Below are 25,248 nucleotides of genomic sequence, written 5' to 3'. Positions count from 1 at the left end.
TGTTGTTAGAAAGATTGATTGTAAAATGAAAAACAAAGTCTTGCTTTTATAGACTCTTCATGTCTGGTCAAGAAGGCCATTCAGAAGAGTTATAACTTTTAGAAAAACTTAAAACCCATTTGAAAAAGTCAAAACCTTTTTGAAGAGTTACATCTTTAGATTTTTCAAAAACAAACACTGGTAATCGATTACCAAATATGTGTAATCGATTACACAAAGCTTTTGAGTGAAACAATGTGACTCTTCACTTTTAAATTTGAATTTCAACGTTCAAGGACACTGGTAATCGATTACCAAAACATTGTAATCGATTACAGCCTTTTGAAAATATTTGGAACGTTGTAAATTCAGTTTGAAAACTTTTTCAAACTCATTTTGCTACTGGTAATCGATTACAACAATATGGTAATCGATTATCAGAGAGTAAAAACTCTTTGGTAAAGGTTTTGTCAAAAACTCATGTGCTATTCAAAGTTTTGAAAAAACTTTTTAATACTTATCTTGATTGAGTCTTTTCTTCATTCTTGAATCTTGAGTCTTGAATCTTGATCTTGATTCTTGAGATCTTGAATCTTGAATCTTGATTCTTGATTGTAGACTTTCTTCTTGAGTCTTGAATTCTTCTTGATTCTTGAACTCTCGACTTGTTCTTGATTCACTTGAGTTGTTCTTTGATCTTTGAGATTTTTGTTCATCACCTTTGTCATCATCTTTTGTTGTCATCATTGTTATCATCAAAACACCTTTGAATCACATTCACCATGAAGCCTTGCTTCTACATCCCAATCTATCTACATTGATACTATCTTAAAGAGATATAACATGGATAATTCCAAACCGGACTATTTGCCTATAGGTGTTGGAATTACTCTTAGTAGGGAGAATTGTCCAACAGTGGGAGCTATCATGAGTAGAGTACCATATGCTAGTGCAGTGGGAGCTATCATGTACACCATGACTTGTACAGATCCTGATGTCGCTTATGCACTAGGTGTAACTAGTCGATATCAAGCAAACCCTGGTGAGGAACATTGGAAAGTGGTTAAGACCATACTTAAGTACTTAAGAAGAACTAAAGACAAATTCCTCATTTATGGAGACTCTGAATTGAAACTAAAGGGTTATATTGATGTAAGCTTTGCATCAGACAAAAATGATAGCAAATCCATTTTAGGATATGTTTTCACTTTAAATGGTGGTGCAGTAAGTTGGAAAAGTTCCAAGCAAGCTACGATAGCAGATTCAACTACTGAAGCAGAATATATAGCAGCAAGTGAAGCCGTTAAAGAAGCTGTTTGGATGAAAAAATTCATATTTGAACTTGGTGTGGTTCCTTCAATAGAAGAGTCGGTCCCATTATTGTGCGACAATAATGGGGCTATTGCTCAAGCAAAGGAACCAAGATCACACCAGAAGTCCAAACATATTTTGCGAAGGTATCACTTGATTAGAGGGATAATAGAACATGGTGACGTTAAGATTGAAAAGGTAGACGGAAAAGAGAATGCAGCAGACCCCTTCACCAAGGCGCTTGGCATAAAAGAGTTTGACAAGCACGAATGGGAATTAGGAATGAAGTTCATGAATGATTGGCTCTAGGCAAGTGGGAGATTGTTGGGAATAAATTTGTATGCCCACGATCCAAGTCATCATGTAATCAATTCTAATTTTAATAATAAAGTATTATATTATTTTCATTGTCATATTTCACTTTTTGATTAAATGGTCCATTTGATAATGTCATTGATTAAAATTAAAGACTTGTTATTATAATAGAGATTATGATAATGAGAAACAAGTTTGTTTTAATTTTAATCTAAACTGTTCTTGATCATAGGATTATTGCAAATAGGATATCAATAATCCGAATAAATTAATATATATGTGATAGTATTTATTGGATAAATATTAATAGATCTCATTTATTAATTTGCATATATAGATGAGTCACATGTTGATGTGATTATTGAACTGACTCAATTGAAATTTTCTAATGGTTAAAATTTACCATAAACTGTCAATAGAAAATTCTCAAGAAGAGGTATAATAGCTTTCTTTGACCTGAGATTGTCATAGTAATTAACAGATTATTTGTTGTATTTTGATTCCGAACACCTAATGCTTTAGAGAACTTGTTGAATGAATATTGGATATGATTAAATACCTGTAGAATTAATGATAAGGAATCCATCAACTCTTGGTAATGAGTTTGAGCTCTATGAATAAAATTATATCCTGGTCAGGAAAATTAAATGAAAGAAGAAATGAGTTTTAAGTCATTATGAGTTAACTCAAAAGGGTTTGACAGTAATACTATACTCTAGAGTTAACTCAGAGCTCTAAAGATAGAAGAAATTATTACACTACTATTCTAATGGTTCTTGAAAGTAAAATGCTACTTCATGCTATCCGGGCATTAAGGAGTGTTGTTAGACGCCTACCTTGATTAGTATATTAATTTGATTGATATATTATCGGCTTAGTATTGAACCTACGAGGTCACACACAAACGAGTGTTCTAATCTGTGTTAAAGAAATTATTTTAATATTTGATGATTAATTAAATTAGAGAATTTAATATGATCAAATGATTAATTGATTTCAAAAAGGTGGAATATTATTATATTTTTGCTAGCACTGAAAATATAAATAATATGAAAGATTTAGTGAAAGAAGAGAAACAAACATATATGATTTTGTATTTGAAATTTGAGTTGAAAAGACGACTAGATACAAGTTTGGCTTGGTCAATTATTATTTTAATTTTAATTACTAAATGATTAGCAATAAAAGGTAACAATAAATAATATAGTTTAGATAAATATACTATCAATAATAATTTTGATTTGATCATAAATTTATTTGGTATCCTTAGCGTGCATAATAGAGTCTTAGACTGCACATTGAAAATATCTCCAATATCACTTCTCTATTCTTATTTTTTTCATTTGTAAAAGTTGTTGACGAATAGATGTCAGTCTCGGTGATACACGTAGAGTCTTCACACTATTAAAGAATTTTTATGTTTCAAGAGCTCATTAATAAGTACACTTTTTAATATGTCATCTGTTTATCATATAACTTAAATACAAAATAGATCATTTTGTTCCGCAATGTGTGTTTTTTGAACACCTTTTATCCAACACATCGTGGATCTCCATAATTTTGTCATACAACCAAAGCATATTATCATTCTGTATGGTGAATTCTCAAACTTTTTTTTTTTAGATCTTTATTTTTGTTAACAATACGGCGAAAATTTGTTTGTGTCAAATATTTTTGTCAATAAAAATAAGGGTGTGAACTTAATGAAAAAGTAATGTAAGAATTACAAAACCCAGGCCTAGTTCTGGTATAAGCCCAGTCATAGAAACGAGGCCCAGTTCATGCAAGATCCCGATGTTCTCTTCTTCTTCTTCTTTCTTCGTGGTTTTCTCGGGGCAGAACCAGAAGCAGAAGCAGGTTGTGAAGTGTGAGAGAGGGATGAGTATGGGTCCCATCAACATAAAGGGTGAAATAGAGAGAGTGAATGGGAAGGAACTGAGTTACAGTGAATTTGTGAAGAGATATATGGAGAAGAACCAGCCAGTGGTGCTCACTGGCCTAATGGACCCTCATTATTGGAGGTCTTCCACTGATTGGGTCACCCTTCAGGGCCAACCCAACTTTCAATATTTCTCCACTCACTTTGGTGCTTCTAAAGTTCAGGTATATATATCCATCCATACAATACACCCCATCAATGTTTAATTTGATGACATTCATTAGTTGTTATGTTTTGATTTTGAATTTGAATACTACTCTTCATTCTGGAATTTCTAATTTCTATTGTTGGATAGTGATTATTTGTACTCAAAGTTTAATATGATTATAAAGGAAAATGATTTCAAGCTGATCAAATATTTTGTCAAAGGAAGGTTGCTGATTGTGACACCAGAGAATTCACTGATCAGAAAAGAGAGGAGATGATGGTATCAGATTTTATAGCACGGTGCCTTCAACTTGAGGAGGCTTCTGCTGTTCAGTGTTATAATGAAAATAGTTCAAGTAATGGTCCCTCTATATCTGTACCGTATTTGAAGGATTGGCATTTTGTAAAGGTATGTCTTTTAGCTTTTTGTTACTTCTCAATTGATTAATGTACCTCCTATCTATCCTATCTTTCCTGAGTTTAAGTCATCTTTGAAGGGTCAATTTGGTGTCCCCGGAAAAATTTAGAGATGGGAAACCACCCATCCTTTTTTTTTTCCAACTGATTTTTACCATGTTCATGCATCTAGCCAATTGGAATGTTGGATGAAAGGCTCACATCTTATCTTAGCAAATCTAATTTAAAACACCTATCTGAGATTTGAACTGTCTGATTTTCATCCAACGGTTTTTATTTGTGAATACATGAATGTGTGAATGCTGGAATCCGTTTCCTTTTTTAAGGAGGTACCAAACTTACTGTAAAATTTTAACTTTCACGTTGTCTCTTTTCCCAAAATGCCATCATTCATATCATCAATCCAAATGATGCATGAACTTGGGAAGTAGGGGTGGTTGGGCATTGTGGATAACAAAGTTGACCAATTAACATCCCCATTAATTTTTAGTTCTTCATCAATGTTTTTTGAGCAAGTGATTTTCTATTGGTATTGTTGCTTTACCTGAAATCTAATTGTAAATTGAATTTTAAGGTGTTCCCTTGCTATTTGTTGCTAGTGCAAGCTCCCTGTGTAATCAATTTGTGAGCATGTAGCTCACACATACCATAAAGAAGAATAAATAGAATTTAACATATGATTAGGATGTTTGGACCTTTTGCGTTGAGAATCCTCATTGTGCAAGAGCTGTCATGTTTTATACTCTTGTTAGTACGGATGATGTTTTGCTTAGTAATTTTCTCTTCTCACTCTGGCAGGAGTATCCTGAATATGTAGCGTACGTCACTCCAATGTTCTTTTGTGATGACTGGCTCAACCTGTATCTGGACAACTTCAGAATACATATTGATTCTGACACACAACAACCAGATAAGGAAATATGTTGCTCTGACTATCGATTTGTTTACATGGGGGTGAAAGGTGTGATTATAGGAGTAATAAATTCTAGTAGAGTAATGCATATCAGATTATTCTGTACTTTCCTTTACACAAATGAAATGAAATGAAAAACCCACCAGTAACCTCTTTCTTTCAATTATTCTGGCAGGATCTTGGACTCCTCTTCATGCTGATGTTTTCAGGTCCTATAGCTGGTCAGGAAATGTCTGTGGAAAGAAGAGATGGCTTTTTCTAGATCCTTCCCAGTGTCATCTTGTATTTGACAGGTATGAATGCATTGCCATATAGAAATTAATGGCATTTTTATTTCAAATAAGAATTAGGTCAGTGATTAAAAAAAAATTTAAATCTATCATTACTTAGTCTTTTTCTAAATTACCTATCAGCTATGATTTACTATTTACCCCCATCTTTGCCAAACTTTTTATTCCTGGAAGATGACATTCCCTCATTCCTCTCCCATTCTTTCTTTGTTTGGGTTCACTCTGCATAAAAAGAATCATTCTTGCTTTATTTTTTGTCAGTTTTTCTTGGGAGGTGGGGTTTGGAGTGTTTTGATGTGTTATCTTTTTGCTTAATTGTCAAAACTAAGTTCTTTTTACCTTTGATTCAGGAATATGAAAAATTGTGTATATAATATCTTTGATGAAGTATCAAACTCAAAGTTTCCTGGTTTTAGCGAGGTAAATTTCTAGTTTCCATTTTCTCATCAATCTTATTTTTTCAATTAGACTTTTTTCTGCTTCAGCCTTCAGTGGGTTTGTTTGTGTATGCAGGCTATCTGGTTAGAATGCACACAAAATGCAGGTGAAATTATATTTGTTCCAAGTGGATGGTATCATCAAGTTCATAATTTGGTATGTTCTGGTTCACTATCTGGATTGCTGTTATATTTCTGCTTGATTTTGGAAGTCTGTCAAACAAGGAACATTTTGATATAGCAAATAAGTAATGACTGTGTAATACTTACATTTCCACTTGGTTTGGCCCCAGAAAATTGTATTGACACTATTAGCTTCTTAGATTGTGGAGACTAAAAGAAGCTTCCCTTGCTGTTTATATTTTTCTGTGTTCCAAATGGAACTTGTGTTTGATTTATTGCATCTCTGATAAATCTAATGTTCTCAAGGAAGCTAGAAAACCCATGGGACCTAGTGACGGAAATATGTGGTTTCCACAAATTCTCTATTAAGATCATTGGCATATAGTGAAAACTTCCCACTGAGTCTAAAGAAATCATGGTTAGTTGATTGATTGGATTAGGTTCATGTTCAGAAACAATTATTTGAAATAGTTGTCTACAAAAGTTTTTAGGAAACTGACAAAATAAGCGATTATTTCTCCAAAAATAAGGTGAACTATACACACTAGAGTCTATAAGCACGACAATAAAACAATTAGGATAGAAACTGATGTAGCTTTTGAAAACATTTATTTCCAGAACAAATAGATTTCTGTCTACAGCAGCTTTATCATCAGATGATTTTGTCCATGATATTTGATATGATCTAATAATTTGATGGTGTCTCTTACTCTTTCAGGAGGATACAATATCTATAAACCACAATTGGTTCAATGCCTATAACCTTTCTTGGGTGGTAAATTGAGAAATTAAATGAAATACATATTTGAGAGTCAAGCTCAGCGATAAATATAATTGAACTAAGTTTATCTCATGACTTTTCATGCTATAACAGTGGAATTTACTTTTAAGGGACTACAATGAGGCCAAGGAATACATAGAAGACATCAAGGATATATGTGATGATTTTGAAGGTCTCTGCCAGCGCAATCTTGCTGCTAACACAGGTGCAGTATATATGCTGGTTTGATTGCTTTTTCCTACCATGTGTCATGAATTTTTGATATGCTATTGGGGCAAACTATTGTGACATGTTAAATTAAAGATTTAACTCAATAGTATAAAAATCAGTGGTCATCCTAGGTTGATTTGTTAATTGTTAAAGAATTTTCTATGAATAAAAGGTTCATGGTATTCTTTTTAATATTAATTTCACTTGATTGATTTAGCCACATAGAAAATAAATTTGACTCTTGAGAATGCTTTAGCTGGTTATATAAGTTAAACTGACTTATACTCTTAAAACAGGGATGAATTTTTATGACTTCTTTACTTTCATCTCGTACTTTGCCTTGGCCAACTTGGTGTTGCTTCGTTATATGAATAGGAGATATGGAAATGGCACTGGAAGTTCATCAACAATATCTCAGCATTTTTCCATGAATCTTGGGTGTTTAAGGAAGATTGCATCAGAGATGAAAAGCATGCATGCTCTAGAAGGAAATCATGATTATGTTGTGGATATGATTGAAGCATTTGAAGATCCTAGGTTTTCCAAATTATGCATGCATGTAGGAAGAACATATATAATGATACAAGAGCAATCTTACTTGTCCTTGGATTTTGAGTGCACTTCAATGTGTGATTTGGTGGACCTCAATGATATGAAATCATACACATCTCAGATCTACACACCTGAAGATCTCATTAAATTTATAGACAATGGTGTTGCAGAACTGGGTGACTGTTTCATTGAGGAGCAACCTATACTCCATGTTGCTTGAATGTCCTTTTGAAATTCATGTTTGACAACAGATTGCGCTTGAACTTGGGACCAGCAACTGCAGTCTTACAATTTTTAACTCTTTCCTTCTGATCTTATGAGACAAGAATGTTATTACCCAACTGGCACTTGTCCTAGTTTTTTGGGTAGCGAAAAATTTACCAAGGGGATGGTGCTTTAGCTCAAGGCGAGGAAAGCCTTCGTGCTCAAAGAAAGCTTACAAATGACTTTTCATTTCCCTCACTACAAATAGAAAAGTGGGGGTTTGAATCTGCAACCTGGCAAAGACTTTGTCTTACTCTACTCGACCAACCCTTTATGGGTTACCTGCCCTTATTTAAGTAAGCTTTACTCTTCACTCCTATCTTTTCTCTAACTGACCTCTCCTACTTTTCCCTCATTTTATGCTCCATTGGTCACGGTTACCCTTTTTTGTTGTCTCTTTGCTTCCATAATTTTACATGTTCCTTGCTTTCTTTTCTGGCCATTCATAAACCAATACCTCTTTGATTTCAACGTTCCAATTTTCTGTATCTTACAGTCGTTGACCCTTCATTTTTTTTGTGCCTACTAAAATGCTGACTTTTGTTTCTGATCAAACTTTTTATAAGTATATGATATAACTGTTTGAACTTCATGTGCATCAGTGAGCCTGGTCTGGTGGGTTCTTTTCGTTGAAACTCAGGAGTTGCAGGTATCACATTGAATCATTGTGATCAATTGTGTCTCCTTTTGCAACTTGGCCTCAATCATAGCTGTGAGAAGGTGGTTCACTAAGTTTCTCAGGCAGTTTGGGGTACCTTCCTCTTGTGCCTTTTGCTTTATATCTGTTCGTTTTATATTTGTAATTTATTTGGAATAACTAACACTGAAAACATTTTCTAGGCTGTCATCAAATTAAGGATTGTTATAATATAATTGAAAATTTTGTTTTTTTTGTAATAATTACTTTGAAAATCATATTAAGGTGATATCTAATTCATAAGTATGTGTATCAAAATTAAATTGAGAAAATAGGTGATGCACCTTTATCTAATCACAAATAACTATTTATGATAAGTTAGTAAAGGGGAATTTTTTCTTTTACTTCTTTCAAGTTTAACATAATCAATCTTATGCTTGGGCAGATATTACCTGAATTGCTTAAGTGTTGGATTATTATTTCTGTTATTTTATATGAGAAATAAATAAGTGTTTTTTAGAAACTAATATATGCACTGTAAAAGGATTATCAGAGTTAATCAATCAGAATTATATATATATATATATATATATATATATATATATATATATATATATATATATATATATATATATATATATATATATATATGAAATAATTATCTTAAAATACATTGGTCAATAAAAAAAATAACAATTAATATTGGCCCATAAATTAACGACTAACATGTTGGCCAATAAAAAAAATTGACCATTTTTCATCCTTATCCATAAAAGCATAATATATTTTGTGCACACCTAAATGTCTATCTACATCTCAAGAAAAAAAATTGAAAAAAAAAATACTAAATAATATAACGTGACAAGAAAAATAAAATACATTAATAAATATTTATAATATTAGGGCATTCATAAATCAATGTTCTGAAGGTATTCTTCCAAGTTCCATCACCTTCTCTGTTTTTTTTATTAAAAAAAAATACGTTTCTGAATTTTTATTTAAACTAATAAACCATCATCTTAGGATAATTGGTCATTGTCCTTTCCTTGACAAGAAAGTAGTAGGGGTCTCTTGTGTCTCATACATGATCCATAGAAGCGTGACTAGTGTCAACTGACTCAACTCTACTTCATGGGGTAGTAAAATAAATAGTTAGTTTTTTTTTTTTTTTTTTTTTTCTGTTTTGCAATGATAATGCAATCCTAACATTGAGTGACTCCAGCATTACATTTATGGTGTGATTGGTAGGGAGGAAATAAATAATATTAAATAAATTTTTTGTATTTTTTTTAGACTTATATTTTTTATACTTTGCTTTAATTTAAAAATTTCTTGTTTATTTTTATCTTTAAAATCAAACACACTCTTAATTAAGATGAAAGGGAAAGGGATAAAAGAAAGCAAAGAATAATAAAAGATATTTTCTTTTATTTAATTAAAGGGAGAAAAAAAAGAAGAAAAGTCACCAAAAGAAAAGAAAAGTTGATCTTAAAAAAATATTTTTATTTTATTTTCTCACATATATCATATTTTAAAGACAATTTAGTTTGAAGCATTGTTAGTCATTAATATTAGCATCTTTTTTAAAGAAGAATGGGGCCACCAAAATTTCTTCTTTGTTTCTATATTTTAAATTTAATTTTTCTTCTCATTTTCTTTTTGTTCAAACAAACACTTTTTTTTTTTTTTTTTACGTTTCCAGCACTTTTATCTTGAAGTTGAGATCGATGTTGTTTTCTTTCCATGTGGATAAGGAATTTAAATTGTTGTTACATGAGTAAGAATAAAAGAAATAGTAATAGTCGTTTCAGAAAAATTGAAGTTGATATATTTCAACACACCAACAGTATCATAGTATCACGAGCACAAAATATGGATAATTGATTTTTTCATCAATTATTGAGGTTACTTAATTTATTTTCTAAAGTGAGATGCTTATTTTAGAGAAAGCAAATCTAGTATCTTTAAGTTAATTTTAAGCAATAATATATATATATATATATATATATATATATATATATATATATATGAAAAATAAAAAAATATAATACATATTTAATCTTATAATGTTTTTTTTACTTTTAGTTTATTAAAATCAATTCTAATTTATTTTTTTTGCATACGTCAAATGATATTCCATAGCTAATCATTAAAGATAATTTCTTCAAAATATAAAAATTATTAAACTTGATTTTGTCTTTCTCAGTAACCCATTTTCTATACACAAGATATCAAACTCTAGGTAACATGGGGTGTGCAAAAAAATCGTTTTGAATCAAACTGATCCAAAAATTGAACCGAATTGCTTTTAAAAAAAATCAAACCATTATGAAAAAAAACTAAATTAAATCATTTTATGAAAATAATTCACTTAACCGAACTATTTTTAAAAAGATACCGATTCAGTTCTCTAGAAAAACTGATTCATGCATGAATAAAAAATCAACTGAATTAAATCAAACTAAACCAACCATAAAAAAATTGAATTGCTTTTTATTAAAAAAAAAACTGAACCACTTTATAAAGTGTTTCAAAAATGGATCAATTCATATTTAAAAAAAAAATCAAATTTTTGCACAATCAAATTTTCATTAGTAGGACTACACAAAAATTATTTACTACCTATATCACACTTTATTGCCATAAGGTTTAGTGTTAAATTATTAAATACTTAGGCTATCAGTAAGCCCATATTCAAAATAAGACAAATTCTTTATTATTCTGACTATTGTATTTCCTAAATTAGAATTTTAAGTTTTCTATTTTAAGAAGATATACACGGGACACAAAGAGGGTGGATTGTGGACAATTGGACATCAAATCTAACATCCATGTCTTCTGTACCAAGAAGACCTACAAACATTGTTCTCTACCGAAACTCCAATGATTATCCCGTTAAAATATTCTTCTTTTTGTCTTTTTGTTTTTAGGGTTGAAATTCTTGAAACAACAAAGGGTAGAAGCTTCACTGCTTCAGTAGCAAGTCTTGGAGATTTGTTTTAATACTACTACCATGCTTGTTTGTTTCCCCCCACATGCAATGCCACAAATGATGGATAATGGCAGTAAAATACGCAGCAGTTCTCATTGGGTTTTGTTTCATCATGCACCAATATTCATGCTAGGCTTATTGGTCAAAGTCAACTTGTATTTTAGTTAACATCTTTTCCAATTTCACAAGGGAAAGAGACATTGGTCTTCCTCCTAGAATTACATCTTCCCAAAAATCAAAGTAATTAAACTCTCTAAGTAGAACATGTTTTTGAATTCCACAGGGGAAAGGAATAGTAACAGTAAGAGACACTGCACCCCCTATCATCTACATCTTCCCAAAAGTCAAAGTAAACCCCTCTATTTTTAATTTGTCAGTATAAAAAAATAAAACATTTGGCAAAAAACATATATAGTATTATATAATCAAAGCACGTGAAGCTTGTAATGAAAATAAAACCCCTAAAGTTAAAAAAAAAGTTTAATTATTAGTTTATTCTCTGTACTTGTTTATACGTAAAAATTATATGTTTTACTGACAAATTTATCTGATTGACCCAAGTAAAAATAGAATTACACAATCTTACCTTTAATGACTAATAATAAAATTTAGACAATTATTTTATATTTTGAATTCTCATTAATATTATAATTATCACATTTAATGTACTATTTTTAATTTCTCTTTCAGATAATTTATTTATTCTCATATCATTTATGTATAAAATCAAAACTCTATAATTATTAATTAAAAGTTAATAATTAAAATTATACTAAAATTAAAAAAATATATATAAGCAAATTATAAAATCTTAATAATTAATATTTTTTAATTAATTATAAAAATTTATACTCTGTTCACTTTAGATAAATAGTTATGATAAAAATTAATTATTAATATTTTAATATTTTATATTTTTTACATATATTTATGCATTTTAGTATAATTTTAATTATTAACTTTTAGTTAACAATTTTCCTCAAAAAAAAAACTTTTAATTATCAATTGCAAAGTTTTTAATTTTATATGTAAATCATGTGAAAGAAAAATTAAAGGTGATACATTACATGCGATAATCATAGCATTAATGAAATAATTCAAAAGATAAGACATTTTTATTTGGAGTGACAAACCCTTTATTGATATCTAAACGAGTAAATTTAATACAATTTGGTCTTACTGTTAACATCATTACTAACTCTATTATAAAGACTATTATAAATTTTCTGGCCATGCAAAACTTTTAGAAAAATTTGTTGAATTTTTACAGTATATGAAAATTTCTGTAGCAATGTCATAGGTTTTTTTTTTGTTACAAAGGGAAAACAACAATATCATAGTTAACAAAGTTAAAAGATAATTGATGGCGGAAATAAAAATACATTAAACGAAAAATAAATGTGTTTCTAGTCCTTATAATTTTACTTAAACTTAAATTAAATTGAGTTCATGTACTTTTAAACGGATGAATATTCAGGCTTTTAACTTTTAAAAATACATGAATTTAGTCTTTTTTTAGGTTTAAACTTAAATATTTAGAAACAGTTTTATACTGTTACAAAATTGAAAGAACGATTAAATTCACGTTAGAAGATTAAATTCATCAATTTAAAAATAAATAACAAAAATTAAGTTTCACTAAAAAATACAGGAAACATAAACGCATTTTTCCTACATTAAATTTACTCATCTAAAGACTAAAAGTTACAATTTTTACGTATAGAGCCAAAGCAATAAATACAGAGACAAATATAAGAACCAAATTAATAATTCAACAAGAAAAAATGGAACAAAGTGGAGATTCATGTAATAGGAAAAAGCCTCTATAAATAATCTCTATTGGGGTGGTATTTTGTTCAAGGGCATCTCACATTCCTTCCAGGCCCTCCATAGTAAAAGTAAGTCCCCCAAACATTGTTGGTTCCCTGCCATATGTTATAGCAGTTGGAATGATCAGCCAAAAGGTGAATATTTCTAAGAGGAAGCAAGCTATTGTCCCAATCAACCACTTGTAAGTTTCTAAAATATGCTGATTTTCTAAACCCTTCTTCAGCAAAATGGCCACTCCCCATTTGGGTGTCAGTGTGGTAACCCCTTGAACGAGTGTTCACAATTTCTCCTCCAAATTGCACCATGCTTGCATGGTTCCTCAAGTGACTGAACATGTTTGCTGGCCAGTACCCAACTAGTAGTCCTGACCCGAATTCCAGCCACCAGTGTCCATGCTTTGGATCCTATACACAAAGAATTTCAACACATGTAGTATATGAGGATCTTTGAAAGGAAAAAGGTTACAGGTAATATAATTGTGTCTAATTTTCACAAATGAGTTGTCATGCTTAATATATATATGTTCAGCAAGGAAAAGGAGAAATTATTAAGTGATTTGAGATTATTATAGTCTCTTTTGTCATATAGATACATATAATTAAATAATTAAGTGTTTTTAATTTATTTATTGTTGTAAATTATAAAATTTAAGATTTTTTTCAAAATACCTAATAATTTATTGAAAAAAAGAGCAAAAAGCAAAATTGAAATCTCTCTTTTATATATATATATATAGATATAAAGAGAGATGGAGGTAGAGTAAAACTTCACCTCCAAGCGCTGTTAGTGTTTTAGATCCTTGAATTGCTTACATAGATAGTGCCAAAAATATCTTTTTTGGGTAGCTATTAGCTAACCTATAAAACAAATGAAAGTCTATCAACAATATTAATGAAAAGAGAGAAAATATTTTAATTTTGAATTATAAATATATTATCTTCTTTTTATTTTATTTCTGGTTTTTAGAGGTTTGAATGGAAAATACTATAAATAATAAAATTTTTTTTTCACTATTTCTTATATAAATCTTTAAAAGTGAGAAAATATTTTAATTTTGAATAATTAATATATTTTCTTCTTTGTATTTTATTTATTATTTTTATAGGTTTGAATAGAAAATAGTAAAAACAATATAAATTTATTTCCACTATTTCTTATATAAATATTTTTAAAATAAAACAAAATAAAAATTACTGTAACATTTTTTTAATTAAAACCAATATAAGAAATGAATTGAAAACAAAACATTTCTTACTGTTGTTTTCTTTATCTTATGGTGTATGTTTGAATCAACTTATTTCAGAATTAAAAATTATAAATGATTTTTTTTTTCATTTTTTTCCAGCCTTACACATTCATAGAGTGTCTTTATGATTCAACTACAGAACATATTCCTCCTAGTTACAGAGAGGATGATAGAAGCAGAGGATGCTCAACTCCTTGTTTCGAGGACAAGGTACCTCCTGAGATAAGAATTGGGATAAATTTCTCTGTGTATTTCATTGATATCAGCAACCTTCTTATATACAACTCTGTAATAACAGCTTTTCTAACAAACTCTAACAACTTTATCAATATTCCAATTTACTAATTATTATTATTATAAATGGTTGCAACAGATTCGTTGGTGCTTTTGGTGTTGAGCTTGGATATTGGCGCGCGAATGCTTCCCACTTCAGACTTCATAATCCTGAAGGTAATTTGGTTGCTTGGTTGCTCGTTTGGGCCTTTCTGATATGTTGGGTTCTGCTGTGGGGTTGGGTTCTGCGGGGTTGGGTTCTGCGGGGTTGGGTTCTGCTGTGGGGTCTATTATAAAGTCTGGTGTATTGCTAACAATACCCCCCTCCTCAAAAACCACCTTGTCCTCAAGGTGGTAGGTGTTACGAAGCTCCTGCCATGGCTCCCATGATGTGTCCTCAGGAGGTTGGCCTAACCACTGGGTGAGCACGTAACGGGTTGGGGGAGACGTAGAATGGTCAGTTTTGGTTGCGAGGAAGGATAAGGGCTGAGGGACGGGCTTATGGTCAATAACTTGTAGGGGCCAGTTATCGGGTGAAGGGGGAAGCGGTCCATGGTGAGGACGGAGGAGGGAGCAATGGAAGACAGGGTGGATGCGGGCGGCTGCGGGAAGACGAAGGTGATAGGCAACTTGTCCCACGCGAGCAATGATTTGAAAAGGCCCAAAATAGCGCTTGGAAAGCTTGGGGTTCATAGTGATATGCATGGAACGTTGCCGGAATGGGCGTAACCTCACGTATACCCATTGGCCAGGCTCGAAAGTAATGTCCTGGCGTTTAGAATCAGCGTGGACCTTCATAGAAGCCTGTGCCTTGAGGAGACGGCGCTGGAGAGTGTCATGGAGTTCCTGTCGAGAAGTCAACAAGGAGTCAACGGCCTCGTTGTTAGATGTTCCGGCAAGGTACTGTGGGAGGGACGGCGGCGGTTTCCCGTAAATTACTTCAAAGGGGGTGTAACCGGACCCGGAGTGTAAGGAGGTGTTGTAGGACCACTCGGCCAAGGGAAGGAAACGGAACCACTGAGAGGGTTGAGAGTGGACGAAGGCACGCAAGTACTGTTCCAAGATGCGGTTCATTACCTCGGTCTGTCCATCGGACTGAGGATGATAGGCCGTACTCATGCGCAGCCGTGTACCGCTTAGCCGGAAAAGTTCCCGCCAGAAGGAGCTGATGAAGACGGGGTCGCGGTCAGAAACGATGCTCCGGGGAAAGCCGTGGAGCTTGCAGACCATATCGAGGAATAGAGAGGCAACCTTAAAGGCGGAGTAGTGGGTTGGGAGGGCTCCGAAATGAACACCCTTGGAGTAACGGTCGACGACGACGAGCACAACCGTGAAGCCGTGAGATGGTGGTAAATGGGTAATAAAATCCATTGAAACGTCTTCCCAAACCCCACTCGGAATTGGCAGGGGTTGTAAGAGGCCGGCAGGACGACGGGTGCTAGGTTTGGTCTGCTGGCAGGTATGACATTCCCGAACAAAGCGCGTGACATCCTTGCGGATGGTGTCCCAGTGGAAGCTCGACTGAAGTCTATGGAGGGTCTTGGCAACCCCCAAATGACCTCCCAAGGGGGTAGCGTGAAATTCGAGCAGAAGGTTGGGGATGAAGGGGTTGGTGGGATCCAACCATATACGGCCCTTGAAGAAGAGAAGCCCGTTATGAAGGTGAAAATCAGGAAAGGCAGTAGGTTGGGCCTTGACTTTATCGAACTGGGCCATGAACGTAGGGCTGTCATGTAGAGTCCGGCGGAGATCATCAATGAAGACAAAATTGGGGACCGAGAGAAGGAGGAGCTGGCCGGAATTATCACAATTGGTCCTCGAAAGAGCATCTGCAACAAGGTTGGAGGGACCAGGTTTGTATTGAATTGAGTAATCGAAGCCGAGAAGCTTGGACAAATAGTAATGTTGCTCAGGAGTTTGGATCACCTGAGACATGAGTTCTCTAAGACTCTTGTGATCTGTTAAAATGGTGAACGAATGGCCAAGCAGGTACTGCCGCCATTTGCGGACTGCCGTGACAATCGCATGGAGCTCCCTGACATATGTTGAGGCATGTAAAAGGCGAGGTCCGAACTGCTTGCTGAAGAAGGCAATGGGATGGCCTGATTGCATCAGAACGGCGCCCATGGCGGTGCCGGACGCGTCTGTTTCTACGACAAAGGGAACCGTAAAATCGGGCAGGGCCAAGACAGGGGCCTGGGTCATAACAGTTTTCAAGTGGTCAAAGGCGGCCTGAGAGGTTGGGGACCAAGCAAAGGCATCTTTGCACAGGAGTGCAGTGAGAGGAGCCGCAATCGCCGCATAGTTCTTGATGAATTTGCGGTAGAACCCGGTGAGACCGAGAAAGGCCCGGAGGTCCTTAGCCGATGTTGGAGATGGCCAGTTCACGATAGCCTGGAGCTTGGATGGTTCAGGTTCGACTCCCTTAGCGGAGACGAGGTGCCCGAGGTACTCCAATTGGCGCTGGGCAATCAAGCATTTGGTGCGCTTAAGGAAGAATTGTTGTTGCAACAATGCCTGAAAGACAAGCTCGAGGTGGTGGAGATGAGATGATAATGAGTCGCTGTAGACCAAAATATCATCAAAGAAGACTGTGGCAAAACGGCGCAGGAAGGGGGCGAGCAGGGTGTTCATCGCGGCCTGGAAGGTGGAAGGCGCGTTGCACAAGCCGAAGGGCATGACGCGGTACTCGTAGTGCCCGTGATGCGTTCGGAATGCAGTCTTCTCAATGTCTGGTTCGTGCATGAGGATTTGATGAAATCCCTGACGAAGGTCGAGCTTGGAAAACCAGGAAGCATGGCCAAGCTCGTCAAGTAATTCGTCAATGGTCGGGATCGGAAAACGATCGCGAATGGTGACGGAATTCAGGGCGCGATAATCCACGCACATGCGCCAGGATGCATCCTTCTTCTTGACCAGAAGGACGGGGGAGGAGTACGGGCTTGTGCTTGGGCGGATAAGGCCCGCCGTGAGGAGCTCCGAGACCTGCCGCTCAATCTCAGCCTTCTGAAAGTGAGGGTAGCGGTAGGGGCGGACGTTCACCGGGGCAGTGGATGGAAAGAGGTTGATACGGTGGGTCACTTGGCGGGGAGGGGGAAGAAGGGAAGGTGGGTCGAAGAGAGGCTGGAATTTGGACAGTAAAGCTTCAATGGCAGGGATGGGGGATGACGGGGTCGAAGGCGGGTCGGGTGGGTTTACGGGTAAAAGGCAGAGGTGATAGAGAGCTGAGGTGGAGCCGGTTTGAAGTAAGCGTTTGAATTGAGGGGCAGAAATGGTCTCAGGCCCAATAGCAGCGTCAGCATGAAGTGTGGTGGGGAGGCCCAGATGAGTGAAGTGCATAATAAAGGAGGTGTAATCAGTAGTGACGGGCCCAAGTTGCTTGAGCCACTCAATACCTAAAACCGCGTCTGCGCCGCTAATGGGAAGAAGATGAAAGGTGACGGTGAAAGGGTGGTCTTGGAGGGTGAGAGGGACGTCGGGGCAGAGCTGAGTGCAGTCCAAAACAGAGCCGTTGCCGACCAAGACATGTAAAGGGGTAGTGGTTTGGGTGGGAAGATGAAGGAAATGGGCAAGGCGAGGCTGGAGGAAATTGTGGGTACTCCCACTATCGATAAGAATGGTGAGACGGTGGTGGTGTATGGTTCCAAAAAGGCGAAAGGTGTCGTGGGAAGGAAGGCCTGAGAGAGCATGAAGGCTAATGTGGGAAGAAGATGGGTCAAGGGACGGGGCAGGAGTAAGGGTGGTGGGGTCGTATGTGGGTAGGTCAGGCAGGGAGGGGTCGAAGGTGGTGGGTTCGAAGGAGGGTGTGTGTGTGGGTTCGGGTTCGGGGTGGGAGGGGTCCGCGATGAAGAGGAGGACACGGCCTTTGCAGCGATGGGAAGAATTCCACTTCTCATCGCAATTGTAGCAAAGCCCCTTTTCACGGCGGAGGGCAATTTCGTCGGGGGTACGTTGGATAAAAGGGGGTTTAGGGCGAAGGGGGGGTGTGGGAGCGTGGGGGGCGGAGGAAATGTGGGAAGGGGAAGGGTAAGGCCGTGAGGGAAAACGGCGGTCGCGGAGCTTATCCTCCTGAAGCTTGGCGAGGGACGTAGCCTGGGGCAAGGAGATTGGTTGAAGGGCGAGAACCTCCCGACGGATCTCCGGTGACAACCCGGAGATGAAACAGCTCAGCAAGAAAGGTGGAGGAAGGCCAATAACGCGGTTGGCCAGGCGCTCGAACTCGGTGAGGTACTCATTGACCGTGCCTCGCTGAGAGAGCTTGAAGAGGGCCCCCTTCGGATCGTCGTAGTGGGTGGGAGCAAAACGGGACTCCAAAGCCTGCAAGAACCCGGACCAGGAAGTGATGAATCCGTTGCGGAACATCCACTGGTACCAGCTAAGGGCGGCGCCGTCGAGGTAGAAGGAGGCGACAGTGATGCGCTCCTCTTCCGGAGTGTTCTGATAGTCAAAGAGCTGGGATATCTTGAATATCCAGCCAAGCGGGTCGCGGCCATCGAAGCGTGGGATGTCCAGCTTGACGGGACTGCGGTGAGAGGGCTGGGTACTAGCGCTGGAAGGGGAAGGGTTGGGGGAGTGGTTGGAATTAAGTTGGTGGAGCTGGGCGAGGATGGCGTCGACCTTGCCGGAAAGGTCCATGTATTTATCGGCGAGGTCAGTGTGCTTGTCGAGAAGAGAAGAATGGTGGATGGAAAGGCGAGAGATGGCGTCCTCAAGCCTATCCGTGGTGGTCTTGCGAGTACCATGGTCGGCCATGGCACGGCAGGTCGGACCAGTTGATAGAAGCAGAGGATGCTCAACTCCTTGTTTCGAGGACAAGGTACCTCCTGAGATAAGAATTGGGATAAATTTCTCTGTGTATTTCATTGATATCAGCAACCTTCTTATATACAACTCTGTAATAACAGCTTTTCTAACAAACTCTAACAACTTTATCAATATTCCAATTTACTAATTATTATTATTATAAATGGTTGCAACAGATTCGTTGGTGCTTTTGGTGTTGAGCTTGGATATTGGCGCGCGAATGCTTCCCACTTCAGACTTCATAATCCTGAAGGTAATTTGGTTGCTTGGTTGCTCGTTTGGGCCTTTCTGATATGTTGGGTTCTGCTGTGGGGTTGGGTTCTGCGGGGTTGGGTTCTGCGGGGTTGGGTTCTGCTGTGGGGTCTATTATAAAGTCTGGTGTATTGCTAACAGAGGACTTCAGCTTTAAGCAACCATTTGTGCTTCCCTAATTAAGTGCGACACATTCACAAATACCCAAACCAGACCACCCACGCTACGTGGAGTAGCAACCACGATTCAATCAAATAGTAACAAATCGAATTGTGCTTAATTTATTAATGATGTTGTTAACTAGTGCTCTTAATACATTAATTAAAGAATTAAAAAAATATTTATTGGATAAATTATAAAAGATAGTAAAAAAAAATTATGAATAACATATTTTTTTTTGTTTTTCAATAAAAAAATATTTTTATTTTAAATTTTTTAGCTAATATTGTTGGAGTATCGGTTAACATTTGCCATTTGTTAATATAGGCACACGTTAAAACTGGTAGTTTATGATTATTGACATTATTATTGGACAAAAGTAGAAACGAGAAAAAAGAAACATCATGGTCAAAAGGGTCAAGTGTAGCTTTTGGTTCTTGGGAAGCCAGTTACAGTAGACCGGAACAAAAGCAAATTAGGCGTGAAGCTATAGCTTTATAAAAGGAAAGGAAAAAACATGCATAAAGTAGACCCCATCAAGGTAACTAACGGAATCTTCCATTTCAAATAGCAATAACAATGACATGTAGAAAAACTTATAAAGGAGAAGAAAAATCAAACCAATTAAATTATTGTTTGACCATACTTAACTTTTTTTTAAAGCAAGACCATACTTACTTTAGTTCCTAACAGAAAGCTCTTTTTTTTATAAAAAAAAACAACTTTCAAACCATAAATTAATTGAACTTTGTGAGTTAAGCAAAGAAAAGTGATGACGGTTTCTTTTGTCCTTAATTTTTGTTGAAATGATAGTAAATTGTCAATTTCATTATTGAAGTGTTATTATCTTTCCTAAATTAATAGTACCTAAAAAGTAAAATCAATTATTTAAGTAATATGGGAAGTATTGGAAATCAAACTAAGCACTCTTTCAAGCATTAAAAAAACTCTTCAAATTGATCTTTCAACTTTACTAAGTGATAAATATTCAATATTTTAGAAATCATTTAAATTATTATATTATTTTGGAGCTTATTTAAGAAAAAAGAATAATAGTTGAGAACTATATTATTATGAAAATCTACATGATTGAGAAATGTGAGCAAGTTATTTTTGAACTTCTTAATACCTAAATTTAAGGACAAAATTGATGGTTTATTGAAAAATAATAACACTCACCTTCCAAATCATTAAGCCAATATCAAATTGTCTTCTGTTGAAAGCGGATCTTGGCGAAATTGCTGCACCTATTGCTATCCTATTGTTGATTTGGATAAAGCCTGAACAGAGTAAGTTGTAGCACCCAGTTGTTTGATATGCATCAGTCTGTTAACCAACATATATATATCAATGAGATGCATGAGAGAAAGAAGCAAAAAGAGGAATGTAAATGTGTAAATGTAATACTCACAGTCCAATAAGTGAAGAACCTTGGATAGTTGTCTCCATATAGTTGTGGACTTACCTGAAAAAAAAAGACCTTGTATTATTATTACTTATTAGCCATAAGTTATAGGAAATAAAAAAGAAGACACGCATTTGCCACTCAATAAAAAAAATAATATATATATATATATATATTGAAAATTAATAAATGAGATAAGTATGAAGTGAGATAGTATTTGCAAAGTGGGATAATTAAGAAAGTAGGGACATGCCTGCCAACCAGCTTCTATGGTGTTGAGATCTTTACCAAAGGAGCCAGCAATAACCCACATTTGTGACAAACTGAATTCAAATTCATCAGTTACACGGGGTGCCCACACGTTTATGCTAGCTTTTGCTCCATAATATTGATCCCCATTTACAAAAACTACTGCATGCTGCAATAACATTTAAGAGGTGCATGCCAATTTGTCAATAAATAAACAAATACACAAATACTTCAATTCATGTGCAAAAACATAGGACAATATATTTATTTAATTTTGCTGAAGAATTTATAAATGTTTGGTATCAACTAAGGAACATAGATACAAGGAGAGAGTCCTCATCTATATGTCATGATTTTGATTTTACTTTTCGGTGCAAACAAGAGGCAAACTTTTACTAGTGATGTCCGTTCACTGTCTGTTCCCTGCTGTTTTTGGAACTCAAACTGTACACAAATACGGAAAAGCAGTGTCTCTCTTTTTCTTTATGAGGTGGAAAATAGAGGGAAATGAAAGAAACCTATCAGATGAATCAATGCACTATCAAATAAGAAATGGAAAAAATTACATGAAGAGAGAAAAGAAAAAGATTCCTTTGAAAGTAAATGCAAGGAAAACAAAACTTAGGTACAGTTTCTTATATGTTTTTTTTATGGAGTTAGATTTGAAATTAGAATTGGAAAATTCCATTTCGATAATTCATATAATCTTTAATACAAACTTTTATCATGTAAATTTTTATCGAAGTAAAACTCTAATTTTGATTAAAGATACATATAATACCTAAAAATCTATATCTAAGATTTGTCTGTAAAAGGAAATGTTAATTTTAGTTTTTTGGTCAAATCACAAACCTCGTGACCACTGCCAGTAGAGTCTCTCCGTACAGGTCTTGGTTTTCTTCCAAATCTTTGGATAGAACTTGCTCTGAGAATATCCTCTTCTGTAGTTCTTCTGATTGGAACAGTTCCTTCTGGGCATGCTTCACCAGAATCACTCCACAGCTGAAAGCTCTCAATTACCCTTTCAGCTTCACCATTGGTGTGGTTCCCCTTTGGTCTCTCTGGTGGATCCTGTAAAATCCAATGCCTAAATTAGACCTTTTAGTCCTTTACATAGACTACAACAACAAAACAACATCCTAGCCACATAGGGTTTACATAATGGTTGCCTCAAACTCAACAACAACAACAAATAAGCAATCATCTAAAATCTCATAGCAATCACCCATCAAGTGGCGTGTGTTGTTTCAGATTAATCTTGAATTTGATTTTTGGACATATGACTGCATTAAACATTTAGAAACAAAAATTTTGTCATTTATAGTAATTCTACTTAACTCAAAGAACATTACCTCCTAAGTATCTATAACAATAGATATCCTTATTATACCACAAAATTTGTTTTGCCTTAATAAGTGAACATCTAAAATCTCAAAACAACTACCTATTATCAGCAGGCGGCAGATTGTTCTAACTTAATCAGTATTCTTGAATTCGTGTTCAAATGCGTAAAATATTCAAAAGAAGAATTTTTTTCCCTTCTAATCATCTTATCCAACTCAAACAAGATTAAAAGACAAGGCCATTTGGTTTGGCATGAATGAGTTGCTGGAATTACCAATACTATGTGGCCTCTAAGCTTAGGATGGTCAAAAGCATGTTGTTGGTGAGATAAAACACAATCTATCAAATCACCATCTGGACTCTGCAACAAAATAACAAAACCCCAGCATCACTAAACCACAAGAAACAAACAAAAAGGGAAAAAAAATGATAGTGTGTGTCACTATCATCAGTCACCACAGGTTGTTGTAGAGAAAGAAAAAGAAAAGGAAGATGCCTGAATTGTCTTGACAGAAGGCTTGTTGATTTTCTTCAAGTGTGCTCTGACTCTCCTCAACTTGAGCAACTCATGATTTGGCCTAAAAGTGTGGTTACTACCTTGCAAAGGGTGGCAGAGTGCTGCTGGGGCAATTGAAGTAACAAGGAGCAGCAAGGCAACAAAAGCAGGTAGCACAGGTGTAGCATTTTGGGAAGTGGAAGAAGCAGCCAATTTTGGAGATTGGTTTTGTTGCTCTTGTTGTTGTTGTTGTGCACATGTGTGTTCTGGGACAACATCATCATCATTGTTTGGTTGTTGTATCATCATCATGCATTGGTGTTGTTGTTGTCTTGTTCTGTGGTGAGCTTCAAAAAATGGATCATTGGCCATAACTAAAACAGAATTTTGTGACTTTGAAGAGAAGAACTACTGAGAGAAGAACTCAAAGTTTGTTCACTGCCTTCTCGTTTTCAAATTGTCAACAACTAACAACTTAAAGTCTTCAACAGCTGGTCCTGCTTCCTAGAGAGAGAGAGAGAGAGAGAGAAAGTGTTGTGGTCTGAATTTATGCTTCCATGCCCACACCAAGAACATTCAGAAACCGGTTTATAAAATAGATCCCCATGGTGGGGTTGTACTTCCATGTTTGATGTTCTCTTCCAACTCGTGCTATGCACACCAGAGATATAGAATTAGAAATTAATAAAGTACAAGTTTATATTTACTTTGTAGGTTAGGCCCATATAATATTAATTTTTTATTTTCATAACTTGAAATACAACCGAACTGATATAAATGTGTGATGAGATCTCACTTTAGATAATAATTGAAAAGTTGATCTTCTTATAAGTTAAAAAGAAGATCCATAATTGTCTTATTTATCTTAACTATAGTATTATCAAATTCGATACTAGGATGTGAAAAAATGCTCACTAGAATTGGTTTTTGCCATGTTTTCAATTGGAAAAGAATGTCTTCCCTAAAGATACCTGTGGTCTTGCATCAAGACACCGACTTTTTTAGCTTTGTTATTGGTTTTTTGCTACATATTTATTTGGTAAACACATGACATTAAAATGAAAATGGAACTGTTGAGAAATATTAGTTTTTTAAAATATTTTGAGAAATTAGTCTTTCGCTCTAACTACCAGATATCCATCCAAAAAAGAAATACACATGACATTAAAATGAAAATAGAAAATTAATTCCATTTTTTAAGTCAGAAAACTGGTCATGAAAATAAAAGACTATCCATTAATCATTATGAACTAATTTAATGATTAAATATTATAAAAATGAAGACATTCTATTATTTTGAAAGCTAAATAAGATATTTAGAGTGTGTGGTAACACTTTTCAACTAATTAACACTTATTTTACTAACTAAAAATCTTGTTTAAGTAAATATGTTTGATAAGTAATTTATAACATTTAATAAACACATAATTTAAATGAATTGTCAGTGTAAACTTTTTTATATAGTCGTTGAATTATAAAATATAAAGTATCATGTATGATAAGATTAAGATTATTAACTTTAGTAGTATTTAATCATTTTAAAAATCATATTTGAAGTTGTTTCTTTATTAATAGTATAAAAATATTTATACCGATGGTATCAAAATTAATTAAACTCGTTTGATTACACTGTATATTTTTTTTATTTAATGTAAATGTATATATATATATATATATATATATATATATATATATATATATATATATATATATATTCATGCATTATATGTTCATTTTAAGATAACTCGATAAGACTATGTTTATTCACCCACCTTAATAATCAAACATATATCAAGGACAGTTAATGTAATATATTTTAATGTTCATAATTGTTTTGTCATGAATGCTTTACGTTTTTTTTTTAAAAAAGATTATGTCTTTGTG

At 34.9% G+C, this 25,248-nt stretch overlaps 2 protein-coding genes across 3 annotated transcripts; one reads left to right on the top strand and one right to left on the bottom strand.

Moving 5' to 3' along the window:
• Positions 1-3,393: 3,393 nt before the first annotated feature.
• Positions 3,394-8,575, top strand: LOC100803814 (2-oxoglutarate and iron-dependent oxygenase JMJD4). 2 transcript variants are annotated; one of them, XR_414037.4, is made up of 10 exons: positions 3,394-3,708; positions 3,918-4,100; positions 4,907-5,069; positions 5,197-5,314; positions 5,662-5,731; positions 5,825-5,905; positions 6,590-6,646; positions 6,746-6,857; positions 7,159-7,974; positions 8,281-8,575. XR_414037.4 is itself a non-coding variant. In XM_003522344.5 (9 exons), the coding sequence occupies exons 1-9, from the start codon at positions 3,400-3,402 to the stop codon at positions 7,632-7,634; spliced, it is 1,569 nt and encodes a 522-aa protein (XP_003522392.2). In that variant the 5' UTR covers positions 3,394-3,399; the 3' UTR covers positions 7,635-8,575. The 2 variants fall into 2 exon arrangements, 1 of the variants encoding a protein (XP_003522392.2); XM_003522344.5 differs by having other exon boundaries at positions 7,159-8,575.
• A 4,313-nt stretch (positions 8,576-12,888) lies between these two features.
• Positions 12,889-24,011, bottom strand: LOC100803280 (uncharacterized). The gene is made up of 7 exons (XM_003522343.5): positions 23,365-24,011; positions 23,143-23,229; positions 22,377-22,595; positions 21,529-21,693; positions 21,282-21,335; positions 21,050-21,196; positions 12,889-13,541 (listed from the first exon to the last, which is right to left on the bottom strand). Exons 1-7 carry the CDS (start codon positions 23,734-23,736, stop codon positions 13,164-13,166), a joined length of 1,422 nt encoding a protein of 473 aa, XP_003522391.1. The 5' UTR covers positions 23,737-24,011; the 3' UTR covers positions 12,889-13,163.
• Between the last annotated feature and the right edge of the window lie 1,237 nt (positions 24,012-25,248).

Source organism: Glycine max, chromosome 4 (genome assembly GCF_000004515.6).
Source record: "Glycine max cultivar Williams 82 chromosome 4, Glycine_max_v4.0, whole genome shotgun sequence".
Classification (NCBI taxonomy): domain Eukaryota; kingdom Viridiplantae; phylum Streptophyta; class Magnoliopsida; order Fabales; family Fabaceae; genus Glycine; species Glycine max.
Note: the sequence above shows the minus strand (reverse complement) of the source record. Positions and strands in the feature narration are given on the sequence as shown.